This window comes from Echinops telfairi, unplaced genomic scaffold (assembly GCF_000313985.2).
Source record: "Echinops telfairi isolate 266 unplaced genomic scaffold, ASM31398v2 ScPeMD7_3;HRSCAF=10, whole genome shotgun sequence".
Taxonomy (NCBI): domain Eukaryota; kingdom Metazoa; phylum Chordata; class Mammalia; order Afrosoricida; family Tenrecidae; genus Echinops; species Echinops telfairi.
In genome coordinates this window covers 51,686,021-51,701,955 of record NW_022103899.1, presented here as the reverse complement: position 1 = coordinate 51,701,955, position 15,935 = coordinate 51,686,021, and the positions used below count along the sequence as shown (strand labels likewise).

At 46.0% G+C, this 15,935-nt stretch overlaps 1 protein-coding gene across 1 annotated transcript in view; it reads left to right on the top strand.

Moving 5' to 3' along the window:
- DOCK10 (dedicator of cytokinesis 10) overlaps positions 1–15,935 on the top strand; it is a 200,867-nt gene that overhangs the window by 92,610 nt on the left and 92,322 nt on the right. The window contains exons 4-7 of the mRNA XM_045294740.1: positions 2,323–2,405; positions 9,184–9,256; positions 9,537–9,659; positions 9,937–10,071. Of these exons, the coding sequence (XP_045150675.1) occupies positions 2,323–2,405; positions 9,184–9,256; positions 9,537–9,659; positions 9,937–10,071 (414 nt within the window). The remainder of the gene's footprint in view (positions 1–2,322; positions 2,406–9,183; positions 9,257–9,536; positions 9,660–9,936; positions 10,072–15,935) is intronic.

Here is a 15,935-nt window from a genome sequence, read left to right as displayed (position 1 = left end):
CGATTACAAGAATCTACATGTGACCTCCTCCCTGGGGGACGGACAACAGAAAAGTGGGTGAAGGGAGATGTCAGACAGGGAAAAGAAATGACAAAATAATAATTTAAAAATTATCAAGGATTCATGAGGGAGGGGGGAGCCGGAAGGGAGGGGAAAAAATGAGGAGCTGATGCCAGGGGCTTAAGTGGAGAGCAAATGTTTGAGAATGATGAGGGCAATGAATGTAAAAATGTGCTTTACACAATTGATGTATATATGAATTGTGATAGGAGTTGTACGAGCCCACAGTAAAATGTTTTTTTTTAAAAAAGAAACACCTAGTTAATAAATTTTAGCAAAATATTCCACTTTCTTTCCACCATTCTTCCTTATCATCCATTCTGCTCATTCTCCAACACTGCCGCCATCGAGTTTTAACTCACAGTGGCCCTATGGGCAGAGAACTCTTCCTTAGGGTTTCCGATACTGTAAATCTTTATAGAAGCAGACTGCTTTATCTCTCACCTATGGTGCTGATGGTGGATTTGAACTGCCCTCTGGGTTAGCCGCCCACCACAACCCATTCTGCATCCAGGATTCCTGAATCCTCATCCTTCTATTGTTCTGCTTTGTGTTAATTCTTATCGTTGCTATTGTTGTCAAGCTCTTCCATTTTGTTTTAAGGAGTCCTGTTGCTCCTATTGAAGCCCTGGTGTTGTCTTAGTTGTGTGTTGGTCTTCAATCCAGGTGGTTGGGAGTTCAAAAACATCAGCAGCTCCTCAGGGGAAAGAATGGGCTTGTTACTCTTGTAAACAGTTACAGTCTCAGAAATCCCAGAGGGGTCGCTATGAGTCAGCACCCACTGGATGGCCGTGAGTTTGATTTGGAGTTTTGGCTGGGACGGTGGCATCAGACAGTTAGGCATCAGACTGCTAGCCACAGGGTGGGTGGTTCAAAGCCACCAGCCCCTCCTAAGGAGAAAAATGAGGCTATTTTCTCCCATAAATAATTATAGGTTTGGAAAACAGATATGATTTGGAAAAGCACTATAAGTTGGAACGGACTCAAAGGACAGTGGGCTTGGCTTGTTTGTTTGTTTGTTTGTTTGTTTGTTTGTTTGTTTTCTCCTGTCATCATATTCTTACCTTTATCCTGGTCCTGATCACTGCTCTTAGCCCCAGGTCTGTGTGGGAGTATTTCCCTAACCAAATAAATCCGTGGTGCTGAGAGACTCCTTGGTGGGCCAGAAGGCCCAGAAATGCAGAGCGGCCCAGGACACCGAGCCCTTTCTGGGCTGTTCCAGGCACCTCCACCATGTGCCCGTGTCCTGGCTTTGCCACGAACTTCTCTAAGCTGCCCTCTAGACCCTTCTCTCCTTTTCCCTCTTCTTATTTTTCCTTGTGCAGCTTTTATGTACCTTGAAGGCTTTCTTCTAAAAAGCATTGCTTGCCTTTCCCCGTCTAGACTCCAAAGACCCTCGCAGACCTTCATTGCCCCAGTGCAGCTCATTCATGGCACCTCTTTGTCTCCGGCAGGGCTAGAGGACTAGATGTCATGCGTCAGCTGTTTAATCCACAAATCACGTCAGTTTAGAATCAAAGCAAGTCCTTGAAGTCATTCAGTGAAATTCCCATTAGGAAACTGTGCAACGTGCCTACTAGTTGCTTGCGAAATACCTGCTGTGAGAAAAGGCTGTGGCATCAGCCCTGGGGTATCAATAGAAGGCAGAGATTTTGGCACCATTCACTTTTGTTTTTCAACGCTTCCTCTGAATAGTCCTGAGAAAGCTGTCTTCCAAGGGCAATGCTATCAGAGGGAAACCACAAGTTCCAGGCTAACAAGGGAGAGCGGGGTACAGAAAGGGCAGGATTCGTTACTGATGTAAGAACAAAAGCAATCGGCTGATATCATGGTCAAAGGAATGCGTATAAATCAGTAGGACCTCTTTCACTACGGAGAACTGTTGAGTCATGGAGAGAGTTGTCAAGGAACACTGAAGAATGGCTGCACTTGAGGCCAGCCACATTTCCGGGGTGGTTCAGGGGCGATTAACCTAGGTCTTCTTTATGGCGTGAAATAGAATGAATCTGTGATACGCATCTTCTGCAAACACTGGCATCTGGAAGAGGTTCGTGTTTCCTTTCAATGGAAAATGGAACAGGATTATAGAAAGCCAACCTGAAAAGATATTACTAACATAGCCACCGTCACATCCCCCTGGAAATTATGAAGAACTGAACTCACCATGTTTGTTACCAGGGCAGATGTTGTTTTTTATTTTTTATTTTTTTTAGTAAAAATACTTTAATTCATTTTTTGTTTCTCTGTTTGTTTGTTTTCCAGGCTTGTAAGTTTTATAGTTCTCAGTGGTATGTGGTCAACTACAAGTATGAACAATATTCGGGAGACATTCGACAGTTACCCCGGTAAGAGCCTGTTGTGAGCATGGGCGCAGTTTTTCATATTTATGTCTTTTCTGTTCACATTCTGCTATTGCACAGGAGTTCATATTTATCAATCCTGCATCAAGGCACTTGGCTAAACTTTTTTTTTTTAAGTCACAACAGAACACCTTATCCAGCAATATGTACGTCTCTATGGTTACCAAGTTAGAAGCAAGATGTAACTATGTTATGATTTGCTATTTTGACCTAATTCTTGAGGTTAGAGGGTCATCATGTGATTCACTTAGGAGCTTTCTGTTCAATAGGAGTTACACAGGGATCATTGTTGTGATTGTTGGATATTCAATTGGACTAATTGTGAACCATGTGAAAGAACCACATTTAAGAGAATTTTCTTGGCCAGAAGCTTCCTGGGAGGAGTTCACAAGGTCTTTCTTCTCAGAGCGACTAGGCAGTCTAAGCCATCCACCTTTTTGATTCCCAATCAAGTGCTTAGCAGTTATACCACCAGGGCACCTTGTAAGAAGATGAGAGAAATATCATTTTGGGGGTGGGGGGGTGTTGTTTGTTTTATTCAAAGTTTTTATTGGCATATAGTTTGCATATCATACAATTTAATAGTTAAATCATATCAAGAGGAGCTGAACCATCCTCACCACAGTCCATTTTAGAGCACCTTCTTCTTTCCTGTACGCACTGTTATTAGCTCCCCATTCCCAAGCATGCTTCCACAGAATCATTAATCCAGTTACCGTCCCTTTAGATTTACCTATACTGGATTGCATGTACAGAAAACATTAGAAGGGAGGGGGAGGGGAGCAAACAGTAACAAAGTAAACCAGATAAAAACCCCAATAGAAAAGAAAGCAGAAAATATTAAAAACTAGAACAAATTTAAATGGATCCTAAGGGAGATCAAATGATAGGGAGCTAAATATGAACTACATGCGCAACAATCCACTTTCTAATGACTCCATCTGCCGTTATCGACTTTACATGTTCCGTCTGAAAACAGAGATCTCAAATATGATCAGAGGGCATTTGTCAGAGGCTGAATCCATGTGTAGATCCTGCAAATGGATGTTGGGCTTCCACTGTCACCAGTAGCCTTCTGCAAACCAGTTGTTCATGATTTAAGCTCTGATAACGTTCCCTCCTTTATATTTTATTATTTACAATCCTTGGGTCACACAGGCTGGTGTGCTTCTTCCATATGGACTCAATTGGCACCTCACTTACCTGGCTGCTTGTTTGAAAGTAAACTTTTAAGACCAAGATGCCATTTTGATATTCTTTTCTAATAGCTGGGCACCATCTAGTTTCCTCACCACACTTTCCTATAACACTCTTGTCTTCAGTGATCTCATGAAGGCAAGCATCAAGCAGGGCCATGTCATAAAAACTTATTGTTCTTGGATCGGAGCAAGAATGAACTGCAAGCTCTAAATCCATTCTTGCATTTATGGTTTCTATAGGTCTCTGGTTCACCATAGAGGCATCCTTGCCATTTTATGTAAGAAAACACTATTGATCATTCCTGTAGAGCACCCCTTCTATTACCATCAAGTCTATGGCGACCCTGTAGGGCAGGGTAGAACTACCTGCCCCCATGAGTCTCCAATCCAGTCCTCACAGGAGCAGAAAGCCTCATCCTTCCTCTGCAGAGTTGGCTTGTGGTTTTGAACTGCTGACCTTGTGCTTAGCCATCTACTCATAACCACTACGCATTGATAATGTCAGAGAAGTACAATTTGGGCCAATTAACTTTGACTGACTATGTTCTATATCTAGCATTCAGATGTGCCAACTATTTCCCATATTTTTATGGAAGGATATAAAACCTCATGAAAAAAAATAACAATCTCCAACGCCAAGAAATGTATCTAAAAAGGACAACAGCTGGCTGTTTTCCACTGACTCTTGGAAATAGAAGCCTTTTGGAGAAGGTGCTTCTTCCCACAGTAGCTGCTCAAATGGGACCTTGGTGGCAGCCTATCCAGCTGTGGGCACTGAAGAAGCCCCCTAGCTAGTGTCTGCTCCTCTACCAACGTAAAGAGCCCCAAAGGGCAGGTGGTCGGGGAGGGGGGGGGCGGGGCTACTTCAGAATCCCTTTGAGACCAACGAGAGTTCAGCATGTTTTACTTTAGAATCTGCTTTAGGCTGTGAGACCTCTGATGTACAGTATTTTACTTCAGAATCCCCTTTCGGCCTACAAGAGCCCTGGCAAACAATAGGGAATGCAATAGTTATTTATTAGATAAATAAACAAAGTGGAATTAAACCTATTTCTGCATGGGATTGGGGGTGCTCCAATTCAGAGGACTGCGTTGAACTGGGCAGTTGAACTCCCAACGCAGTGGCTAGTCAAACTATGATGGTCCCGTCAATCCAGAAACCTGCTTCAAACAGTCCAAAATCAACCTTTCGTTAACAATTTATCAAGTGAAAAGAGAAGACGATTTACATGTGAATGTACTGTGTACCTAAACGTTTGGTTCAAAATTGAGCATCACATTCTGAGAGGTGTTGTCCCCTAGAAAAAAAAATGTTGTCCAGACCTAAGAGTCTAGAAATACTGCTCTCAACGCCGGGATGCCTGCCGACATAGAGGGAGGGGTCTGAAACAGCTGCCTGAGAAGATGGCCCTTGAACTCAGACTCGGGAATGAACCGAGTTGCGAGCTCTGTGATCCAGTAGCCAGGGTTCTGGAAGGACAGGGAGAACGGCCCAGGAAAGAGACCCTGCAGTGCAAACCACAGGAGTGGCTGAGAGGTAGAACCATCAGAGAAGTTAGAGCTATGGGGAGGAAAAAGCACAGGCACAAATAAAGCATCAGTAATTCCCATTCAAGGAGACCCCAGGTGTGGTACAGTAGAAGGGTGTGCCATTGAATGCCCAGCAGCTGCCTTTTCAGAAGGAGGCGCTTCCTTTGGGGGCCACCTCTGGTGGATTCGAACCACCATATTTCCAGTTAGCAGCAAGTGTGTTAACCATTCGCACACCACAGGGGTGGAGAGGATTGTTAGCACGGGAAACCATGGAAGCAGACAGGTGGCGCTGTGGATCCTGGGAAAGACCTTACAGTAGGAAGCTTTCAGGCACTTTTAGCCAGAGTGTGATGTACTATAGGAAAACCTACTGGGCTAACCACTGGGCTGTTAATCAAAAGATCATCAGTTCAAATCCACCAGCTTCTTCGTGAGAGAAACCTGAGGCTATCTGCTCCCACAAAGATGTACAGGCTGGAAGATCCTAGGGAGCAGCTGTACTTTGTCCTGTAGGCTCACTCTGAGCTGAAACTAGCTGGATGGCCCTGGGTTTATGCTGTGCTCTGGGTGTGCATTATAAAAGCTAATGAGGCTACTCTGTGGAGCGGGAGGGTGGGCATCCTTTTTGAGATGCACGATGCGAAGAGCAAAGCAATCTTCTTCCCAAATAGCAAATCCCATTTCAGAGCAGGGCGATGGGCTTTTACCAAAGCTCTGAGCATTCCTTTAGCCCTGAGTCACTCGCTCTGAGTAGAAAATCCCTGGTAACTTCCTGTTGGGAGGGCTCCATCCCATGCGAGGCTTTTGTGACTAATTAATATTTGGGTGTTAGTCATACTGTTGGGGTTGGATTTTTTTTCTTTCTGTAGACATAATGAGAAAGCAGGGCTTTTTCTTTTTTCTTTTTTTTTTAACATCCAGACTTCCTCTTTCTGAAAATGGTTTGAGACGTGGTTACAGGGTGGAAACTGGGCAGAGCAGTTGGAAGGCTGCATGGAAGAGGGTAGTGAAAGCACATACCACTGCCTTCTGGTAGACTCAGATTCCTCAACTTGCCACCGAGTCAAGCCTGACTCACAGCGAGACTCTAGGGCCGAGGGGAAGAAGCCCATAAAGATTTCTGAGACGGTACATCTTCATGAGAGTAGACAGCCTCGTCTTCTCCCAGAGACCAGCTGGTGCATTTGAACAGTGAGCCGGACAGTTAGCCCAACACTCACCCATAGGGCCACCCGGCCTCCTTCTGCTGAGAGAGTGCAGGTGGTGGCATTTAGCTGGCCTCTTGAATAAACCCCTTTCCATTTTCTCCAGGTCTGTCAAAGATCGGTAATAGCTCTAACGACAGGCTTTACCTTTTCTTATTGTGCCTAATTCCATCAAAAGAAGTCATTGCATCCCCTTAGAGAAGGGTCACAAGGAAGAGACGAGCCAGTCAGGGTGTAGTATAGCACTGATGAAACACACAGCTTTCCTCTAGTTCTTTAATGCTTCTCCCCCCTCCCACTATCATGACTCTAATTCTACCGTACAAATCTGGCTAAACAAAAGCATGTGCATGGGTACAGATAAGAGCTGGAAACACAGAGAATCCAGGACAGATAAACCCCTCAGGACCAATCATGAGATTAGCCATACCAAGAGGGGAAGGGGAAGATGGGCGGAGAAAAGGGAACCAATCGCAATGATCGACATATAACCCCCTCCCAGGGGGGGATAAACAACAGAAAAGTGGGTGATGGGAGACAGCAGTTGGCTTAAGACATGAAAAAAAATTATGTTATCAAGAGTTTATGAGGCAGGGAAGGTGGAAGAGGGGGTAAATGAGCTGATACCAAGAGCTCAAGTAGAACGAAAATGTTTTGAAAATGATGATGGCAACACATGTACAAATGTGCTTGACAGAGAGGGTGGATGGATGGATTGTGAGAAGAGCTGTAAGAGCCCCCAATAAAATGATTTTTTTAAGTCAATGAAAGATTCCACATTCAAGTCCCCTCCCCCTCTTAGCCCAGGTGAAAGAGCAGACTTTAAATACTGTGACTGAGTCTGGTGTTCCAGAGCCCGTGCAAGGAAAAGAAACTCAAGAGGAACGGAGATGTCATTGGGGATGCCCCGTACTGTAACTGAAGGAAGCAAAAGTGGGTCCTAAGATGGGGAAGCAAAGCAGGCGCGCATGGTAAAGTGCTTGGATGGCCTATCTGTGCTCAGCAGGACAGTGCAGAGGCCCGGAAATAGAATTCTCTCCCCTGTGCTCAGCAGTAAGGCAGACTGTCTCAGGGAGTACCTCAAAACCAGACTCACTGCCATCGAGTCGATCCTGTGGCAGGATTAGAACTGCCCCTGTGGGTTCCCAAGACGGGAAGGCTTGGGGAATAGCAAGCCTCGTCGGAGTGGCTGGTGATTTCGAACGACTCCCCTTGCAGAAGGAAGCCCAACCCAAAACTACCCCACCACCAGGGCTCCATGCTGTGTGTTAGCGGGTTCGTGAAAATGATGCCCACGTCCCTGTGACTGGGTATTAAGCACTTACTCTGTCCCAGACCCTGTGATGGAAATCGCACTGAAATTCCTAGTCCCTGCTAGTCTTCTTTAAGTACAACTCTTAGCATGGGAAGGTACTCCCCTCTGTTGGGATGGCAGCGATACTATGCAACCTATGTCAACTGGAACTTGGAATTGATATGAGACTTCAGCTGTCACCCTGACCACTCAATGTCAAGTATTGTGTTGCTCCAACGAGCTGCGTTATTTGCTTTTGTTGATTTTGGCAGTTAACAGCCAAACGCGTAACCGCTATGCCACCAAGGGTCCCTATCTTATGCACACGTAAAGACCCTTGGATATTTATCTTGCTATTTGGAATACCATCTGCTTCGGAATCTGTTTGTGATGGGAATACTACATGTGCATCTTGTCAGTAGATGGTAAGGTGATTCTACACAATAGCAACCATCTTAAAGAAGGAAAACCATCAATGAACTTCCTACATGTTGGATTTTCTATAGTAAACGGTGTCAAATAGCTGAGCAGCAAATGGTGCCTAGACCTGTGGTGCTATTACTCTACGTAATTTTCCAATCAATCAGTAGATATGAGATAGAACCACCGCTGTTAGATAGGTTTGATATAGGACCATGGCAAAGACAACTTATTTCTGGTTTATTTACCATTTATAGAGCCAGGTGTACATCCTTACTAACCTAGGCTGGTCAGCGATCCTGTGACACTGGCGGGTGAGATACCAGGGAAATGCACAAAAGAACCCAGGTGTCTCTAAGTGACTGTGGTGCTGCTTTGATAGGCAGGCCCTGGTTAGGGAACATCACCACCTAGTGGCCTGAATATAAACTGCTTCTCAGGAACATAGGTCTACATGCTCTTCAAAGGACAGCCCTAGAGCCTTCCTTGAGCTTGTCACGTGTGGCAAAAGAAATGAAACAGAAAAGGTACTTAAATACTCACTGCGTAATATTACATTTCAATATACGGAGGAAATACATTATAGACAAACTTATAAAACTTCCCTTAGTGTTTTCATCAAGAATGTACCTGCAAAACTCTGCAAACAGAAGCGGGATATTGATTTAGTGGAGATAGGATGCTATGTTGGGGTACTGTCAGAGGAAAGCGACATTTCATGTCTCTATATATGGTATAGCATATTTATTCAACCCAAACTCACTACCATAGCATAGATTCCAAGTCATAGTGATCCTGTAGGACAGGGTAGACCTGCCCGTGTGGTTTTTTTAATAGGAGTAGAAAGCCTCACCTTTTGCTCTCAGAACAGCTGGTGGTTTTGAACCAACAGGTGACCACTCTGCCACCAGGGCTTGATAGATGATAGATAGATAGATAGATAGATAGATAGATAGATAGATAGATAGATAGATAGATAATATAAGTAGATAGATAATTTGTGTGTGTATAATAATCTTGGTACAATCATTATTACCTTGAGAACAGTGGACCATGAAAGCAATGTCTCATGATGCATTATATTCTTCTTCCCTTTTTAATTTTAATATCAGAGCAGAATACAAACCAGAGAAACTCCCTTCCCATTCCTTTGAGGTGGACCATGAAGATGCCGATAAGGATGAAGTGAGTACATTGCTGAAAGTCCCGTGTTCAAACCATGAGGAAGGTGTGTTCCTGTCTTTCACGAGAAGGCTTCTCATTCTGGCTGCTCTTCCATCAGCTGCAATGTCTTTGTTTGGTTAGAGGGCTTTTAGTCAAGATGAATGACATTCGTGTTGAAAGTGAACCGGAGCATTTGCGATGAGTCAGGGTGGGAGGAAAGCATCTCACTTTTAAGTGCAGTATCTGGGAGCTATGATCCACAAAAGAAGTCGCTGTGTTGCTAATGCTGCCTTTTGTACAGGATACAACATCCCACTCGTCCTCCAAGGGTGGCGGCGGGGCCGGAGGAAGTGGAGTGTTCAAGTCTGGCTGGCTCTACAAAGGAAACTTTAATAGCACCGTGAACAACACAGTCACTGTTCGGGTAAGGGGACAGAGAGACTCATCTTGGATTCTGTCACCTTTCTTCATCCCCCCCCCCACACACACACACACACTTCTGGTGGGAACCCAGAGGAGAGCCCTTGCTCTTAAGGGCATAGTTTATAGCTTCCTTTACTTATGAGACTGTAGGAGGCGCTTCTCTAGAACGGTGTCCCAGAAATCTAGCACCCCGAAGGAACTAGAACAGTCCTGATCCCCATGAATGAGAGTACTCGCCACGTGGACTGACGCCTCTGATCTCCTCTCCCTTCGTTTAGTCGTTCAAAAAGCGCTACTTCCAGCTCACCCAGTTGCCAGACAGCTCCTACATCATGAATTTTTACAAAGACGAGAAGATAGCCAAAGAGCCCAAAGGCTGCATCTTTTTGGATTCCTGTACAAGTGTGGTGCAGGTGAGGAGAAATCCCTTGTGACCCCCGGGGGATTTTGATCCAAATACGTGTTCCTCCGCTCATCAGTTATCCATTCAACAACAACTCCAACACCTCCTGCAGGCCCGGCATTTGTCTAGATCAGCGGTTCTCGACCTTCCTCATGCCGGGACCCTTTCACACGGTTCCTCACGTGGTGGGGACCACCCCCCCTCCAACCATAACATTATTGTCATTGCTACTTCATAACTGTTAGTTTGCTATGATTAGAGTCAGGTGACTCCTGTGAAAGGGTCATTCCACCCCCAAAGGGGTCGCAACCCACAGGTGGAGAACTGCTGGTGTAGACCCTAGAGATTCAAGGTAGAGCCAGGTAGTCTAGTGTAAGGGTTTTGGGGGTGCGAAGAGGAATTAAAGATTCAATTGGTAAAGTTTTAGAAGCAGGCTTTATTGAGAAGCTTGCGGGCGGGTTCAGCAACTCAGGTATTGAGCTGGTGAAACCGCGCAAGGGGAATTTCTGGCTGCGTTTTTATATCCCCTGGTGGCAGGCACAGCTGCACACAGGGGCTTCAAAGGGAAGCGCTCATTAATCTTATCTATAGGTCCGGGACGGGTGGAATAAACACATCTTCAAGGAACGTTAATCTTATTATAGGTACAGGGCGGGTGGAGTAAACATATCTTCAAAGAACATTCTTTCTTGGGGATGTCTGGTTCTCAGAACTGGTGATTTTCAGCGAGGGGAGGGGAGACCGATGTGAGGGATGCCCATGAGGTGAGTTCTAAGAACCAAGAAGGTGCCGGATTCAAAATGGAGTCCCTTGTGCCAAGGCCAGGCATCTAGGTCCCTGTTTCATCCCTGCTTTCTTTCCCATCTCAAAGGACAGCAAGGAAGTAAGCAACAGAATGGAACCAAATGGTGAACTTTCCCAGGAAGAAAACAAACACGCATCATGGAAAGGGAGAGTTGAGGAGTGAGGGTGGAAAGGAAGCTTGGTGGTGGTGGTAGGTAGGCACCTGTGTGTCGGTTCTGTAGGGACTGATGGACTTAAAATCGGCAGGTCACAAGGCAGTCTCCAGAGGCGAATGAATCCCAGATAGGCAGGTAAGACGGTTGTTTGTAACTCCCAGGATCAGCAAACAATACAGCAGACCACTGGCTCAAACCCAAAGAAACAGAGCGACACAGGAGCTGACTCAGCATAAAACTAGCTTTATTTCACACCGTCCACTTATATGGGAAGCAGGGCACACTCTCTGAGAATAATAGTATGATATCTCTTACTACAGGACACATTGTTTGGGGCATTAGGGGCCATGGAGTTGCTTCTGACGCGTAGTAGCTCCATGTGCAACCGAGCGATGAAACACTCCCGGGTCCTGCGCCATCCGCACAGCTGTCCTTAGGTTTGAGCCCCTTGCTGCAGCCACTGTGCTCATCCGTCTTGTTGAGGCCTGCCTCTTCCTCGCTGTCCCTCCGCTGTACCAAGGATCGCATCCTTCTCTGGGCATGGGTGTGCCCTGACAAGGTGTCCAAAGTAGGGTGGATCACTATGTCTAACGGCCAAGCCACTGAGAATTCTGACCCGGACAAGTTAACACAGAACCTTCACTATCGTCCCAGCCATGCTGCTCTTCTCTAGAAGATAGTCCCTTCTGACCACAGGTCCGAGCACGTGAGACAGAAGCTTGCCCTCTTCCCATTGAAGGCACATTCCGGCCGTACCTCCCCCCTTGCAAAGTTAGTCTTCCTCGGTTAGTCCGTGGGAGAGGTCATACTCTTTGCGAAACGGTGTAAGTCAAATCCATCCATTCTTCCACGGCATTCGTTCTTCATTGTCCAGCTTCAGGGGTGCATAGCATGTGATGGAAAATACCATGATCCAACCATGTGCAGAGCACGAAAGACTTGGATTGGGCTTGATGTGAGTCAGTCAGTGGCCAAGAATGTGGCTAACCAGTGTCTCAACATGAGGAGTGGGCTAGGTGTAGCCATCCAGAAGGCCATGGACCATGGAGGGTAAGTTCCAGAAGAGAACAGAGCCAGTCTGGTACCTTTGGCTTCGAGAGCTGCTGTAGGAAGTGGAGAAGCCAGTGTACCCCGTGCTCTCTAGCACATGTGTGGTGCTGGGCCACGTGTCAAGAGGGGAAGCAATGCCAACAAGCTCTCTATGCCAGGTGGTTGCCAAGAGAAGTCACCCGCCCTGTGACACTTTGGCCTACGGTGCCTGTCACTGAGTCTAACCTCTTGAGCTGTTCCTTCATCATGGGTTCCAGCTGCTGCAAGGTTACCAAGGTGCCGACAGCCAAGGAAAACCATTGCTTGGAGCTCATTCTGACTCAGTTGTCCAAGTTGTCTCGCACAAGCAGAGGTCCGGATGCCTCGTGTCAGTGGAGTCTCCGGATGAAGTTTCCCGGATGAAGCCTGCTCCCAGGCTCTCGTGGCTCATTCTCAAGTGCCGCCAGCGACCGCCCTCCAGCTGACTGGCGCTGTAGCTGCTGATGTCTGAAAGGATGCGGTAAAATTTGTTTCTGGCCACAAGCCCAATGGCAGCGAGTGGATATTTAGGGCTTCCACCTTTTGTGCGTGAACTGCGATACAGAAGGACGTATGACACAAGCGGGCTGAACATTTCCTCCATTCAGGCAGCAAGCATGTAAAAAGCAAAAAGCTCTGACATGTATCTTTCATGTTTTTTATTTCCCGAGGAGGTGAAACAGCGTGGTCGTAATCCCTGCGCCATGGTACTTGCTCCCACCTCGCCTCAAGTTCATCCAAGGCGCTGTTTAAGGGAAAAGAAACATAAGGCAAATACAATGGCTGCTATAAAGTTTCCCCTTTGTCCTCAAAGTGCTTTTTAATACTTTAGACTTGCCCGAGGTCCTGACTGCTCCTTCCCTGGGCATCGATGGTGGATCCGAGTAAGATGAAATATAGACAGCTTCCATCGTTTCTCCGTCCATCACACTGTGGCTTCGTGGGCCCACTGTAAGGGTCTGGGTTTTTGTTTTTATTGCTGAGGCATGACCCTTCGCGAGCGCTGTATTATTTGATCTCCGACAGTGAATTCTCCAAACCCTCTTGCCTTTCTTCCTTTTCAAAGAGTTCTGCTGCTCGATTTACCCCACTTGGAAAGGCACCGTACCACTTGAAAAATGAGAACAGCGTTTTAGGGTAGAAATCACGTAGTCTGAAACCCCTGTGAGTCAGAACGGACTTAAGGCTGTGAACTAGGAGGTGCTGGGAGAGCGGAGGCAGATTCTACGTGCGGGCAGTGCTTGTGTTTCTGTTCTGTTCTGAAGTTTGGCAGGGCAAGTTTACGGCAACCTACATTTTGTTTGTTAGTCTAATTTTTATTTTGCCTTACGCTACCACGCGGCCCAACAAGGCGCTGTTTTGAAGATAAGCTATAGGACAGTTTACCTGTACAACCTTCACCCTGAGCTCGCAACATGACATGACTTTAAGCATCTGGCCACAAATATTGAACTATTTCAGACTTTAGTAGACACCTTGTCTACAGTGCTTCACCTAGGTCAACCACCAAATGATAGACGTCTCACTGATCGATGAAGAATCCGGCAAAATCCTTTCTCAGGTGAATATCCTGGAATAGCTTGTACAATAAAAAGGAAGTCAAGGCTAAAGAGTGGAAACATTCTATAGTCCGGATGCGAGCCTTTAACAAACCAAAAGTCAAACTGAAGCCTTTTTATCCAGCTAATGGCAACTCAGAGCAACCCTTTAAGAAGAGTAAAATCTCCCAAGGGGTTTCCAAAGCTGTAAATCTGGATGAGTACAAACCGCCATAGCTTTCTCCTACAAAGTCATGGGTGGGGGGCGGGGGGATTCATGCCCCCAACCTTTCGTGAGCAGCCAAGCACTCAAGGAGTGCACTCCAGGGCGTCTGCCTCTAATAAGGAAGCCAAATGATTCCCTGACTCACACTGAGCCCATTGCAATGGTGAGCTCCAAATACTCATCCGTTGTGTTCCTGAGAGTCTGATTCTAGTGACTTCCTTGCATTTACTCACATAGCTAGCTCACCAGCATTGATGTAACCAGTTTTTACCTGTTTTGTAAAATCATTTTATTGGGGGCGATTCCAGCTCTTATAACATTTCATACAGCAATCGTTTCAGCATATTTGTACATATGTTTCCATCATCATTTCCAAGACATTCTCTTTCTACTTGAGCCCTTGGTATAAGCTCCTCTTTTTTCCCCTCCCTTCCCCCAAAGTGATGAATTAAATACATTCTCCCTGATGTTCTTGGAGACATTATCCTGTGAGGGAAGCGGGCCTGTGTGGGAACAGTTTCACAGGGAATCAGCTGGCCGACCCAATCCGACATCAGGCTAAGTAGTGGATGAGCAAAACAAGCAACGTAACCCCTGACTTCCCCTTCTTTTCGCTACAGTGGGGAGAAAGATAAGTCTTTCCACTTCCAGAAGGAGTTGCCGTCTCAGAACCCCCTCTAGGGGCGGTCCGATCCTGTGTCCTGTGGTTGCTGTAAATCAGCATCGGAAGCAGCTTGATGGCAGCGAATTGGTTGTCTGTCTGTTTGGTATTTACCATGATTCTGCTGTCTTCCTGATGCTGAACACGTGGGATTTCATGGGTTCTTTTAGGTCAAAAAATCTTGAGCTACGTAACTCGATCCCATGAAATGATAATGCTTTTGATTACTCCCATTTAAGTCATTCGGTTGGTCAAAATTGTGTCGAAATTTTGCCCAGCTGTAGGTCATTTTAATCCTTCCACGCCACTGGCATTCCGAGATTGAAATCACCAGTCCACATGCTGGTTAAGAGCAAGCGCTTTGAAGTGAAAATGCCTGGGCTTCATTCGAATCACAGCTGGGTACTCACTTGTCCTCGCAACATCACCTTTGTCTTTAAAGCAACAGTAGCAGAAACACTAGCAGCGTTATCATAAAGTTAAAGCAGTGGTCCCACTTTAAAGTGGGACCCACAGTGGCATCAATATCATAAAGTTAAAGCACTAATGAAAATCCTTGCTGTGGAGGCTGGTCTAGTCTGTGCAGGTGTAACTGCACTTCCAGCTGGAATCCACTAGATGGTAGTAGTGCCCTTCCACTGGTTGAAAAACCAAGACCACTCTAATGTTCCCCAGCAGACATTCATTAGAGTACTGTTAGGGAGACACGTAGCTCAAAAGGAGATGCTCCATTAAAGTTGATGATCAGCCACCCGCGGGTCAGCAGTGTTACTGAGTACACCACATCATCTTTCTCTAAGATGAGATCGCCTTCAAAGACCGGGGTTTCTTGGATTCTCACAAGCTCCGTTTCAGAAAAGGAACCATGCTTTTAACACAAGTCCTTGCTCTTCAAACGACTCTCCTTTGTATTCAATTTGGCCTGACCCGTGGTGGTGAAGGGAAAAAGAATAATTTTCAGACCTCATTTGGTTCACTTACCTTCAAAGAGTTAAATCTTTCTACTCTGTTGAAATAGCTCCCCGTATTTGCTGTTGAGGAGCCTGGTGGCTCACTGGTTAAGCGATTGGTTCTTTCAACCGGCTTACTACTCCAGGTGAGAAAGGGGTGGCATTCTGCTGTGGTGAAGAGGACAGCTTTGGAAACACTCTCTCAGGGCTGATTCATAGCCACCGCCTGCGGATTCCTGAGACTGCAAATGTATCAGAGTAGAAAGTCCAGTCTTTCTCCTTTGAAGCTGCTGGTGGCTTTGAACTACTGACCACAGAGATCTCAGCCCAATGTTTCACCACTGCACCACTGGGCCTCCATGAAAACTATAGGACAGTTCTTATAGGGTCTCTCTCAGTCCAAATTGGCTTCATGGCAATGACATTTGTCTTTTTGCTGTTGTTTTTTAAATCATTTCATTGGGGGCTTGTA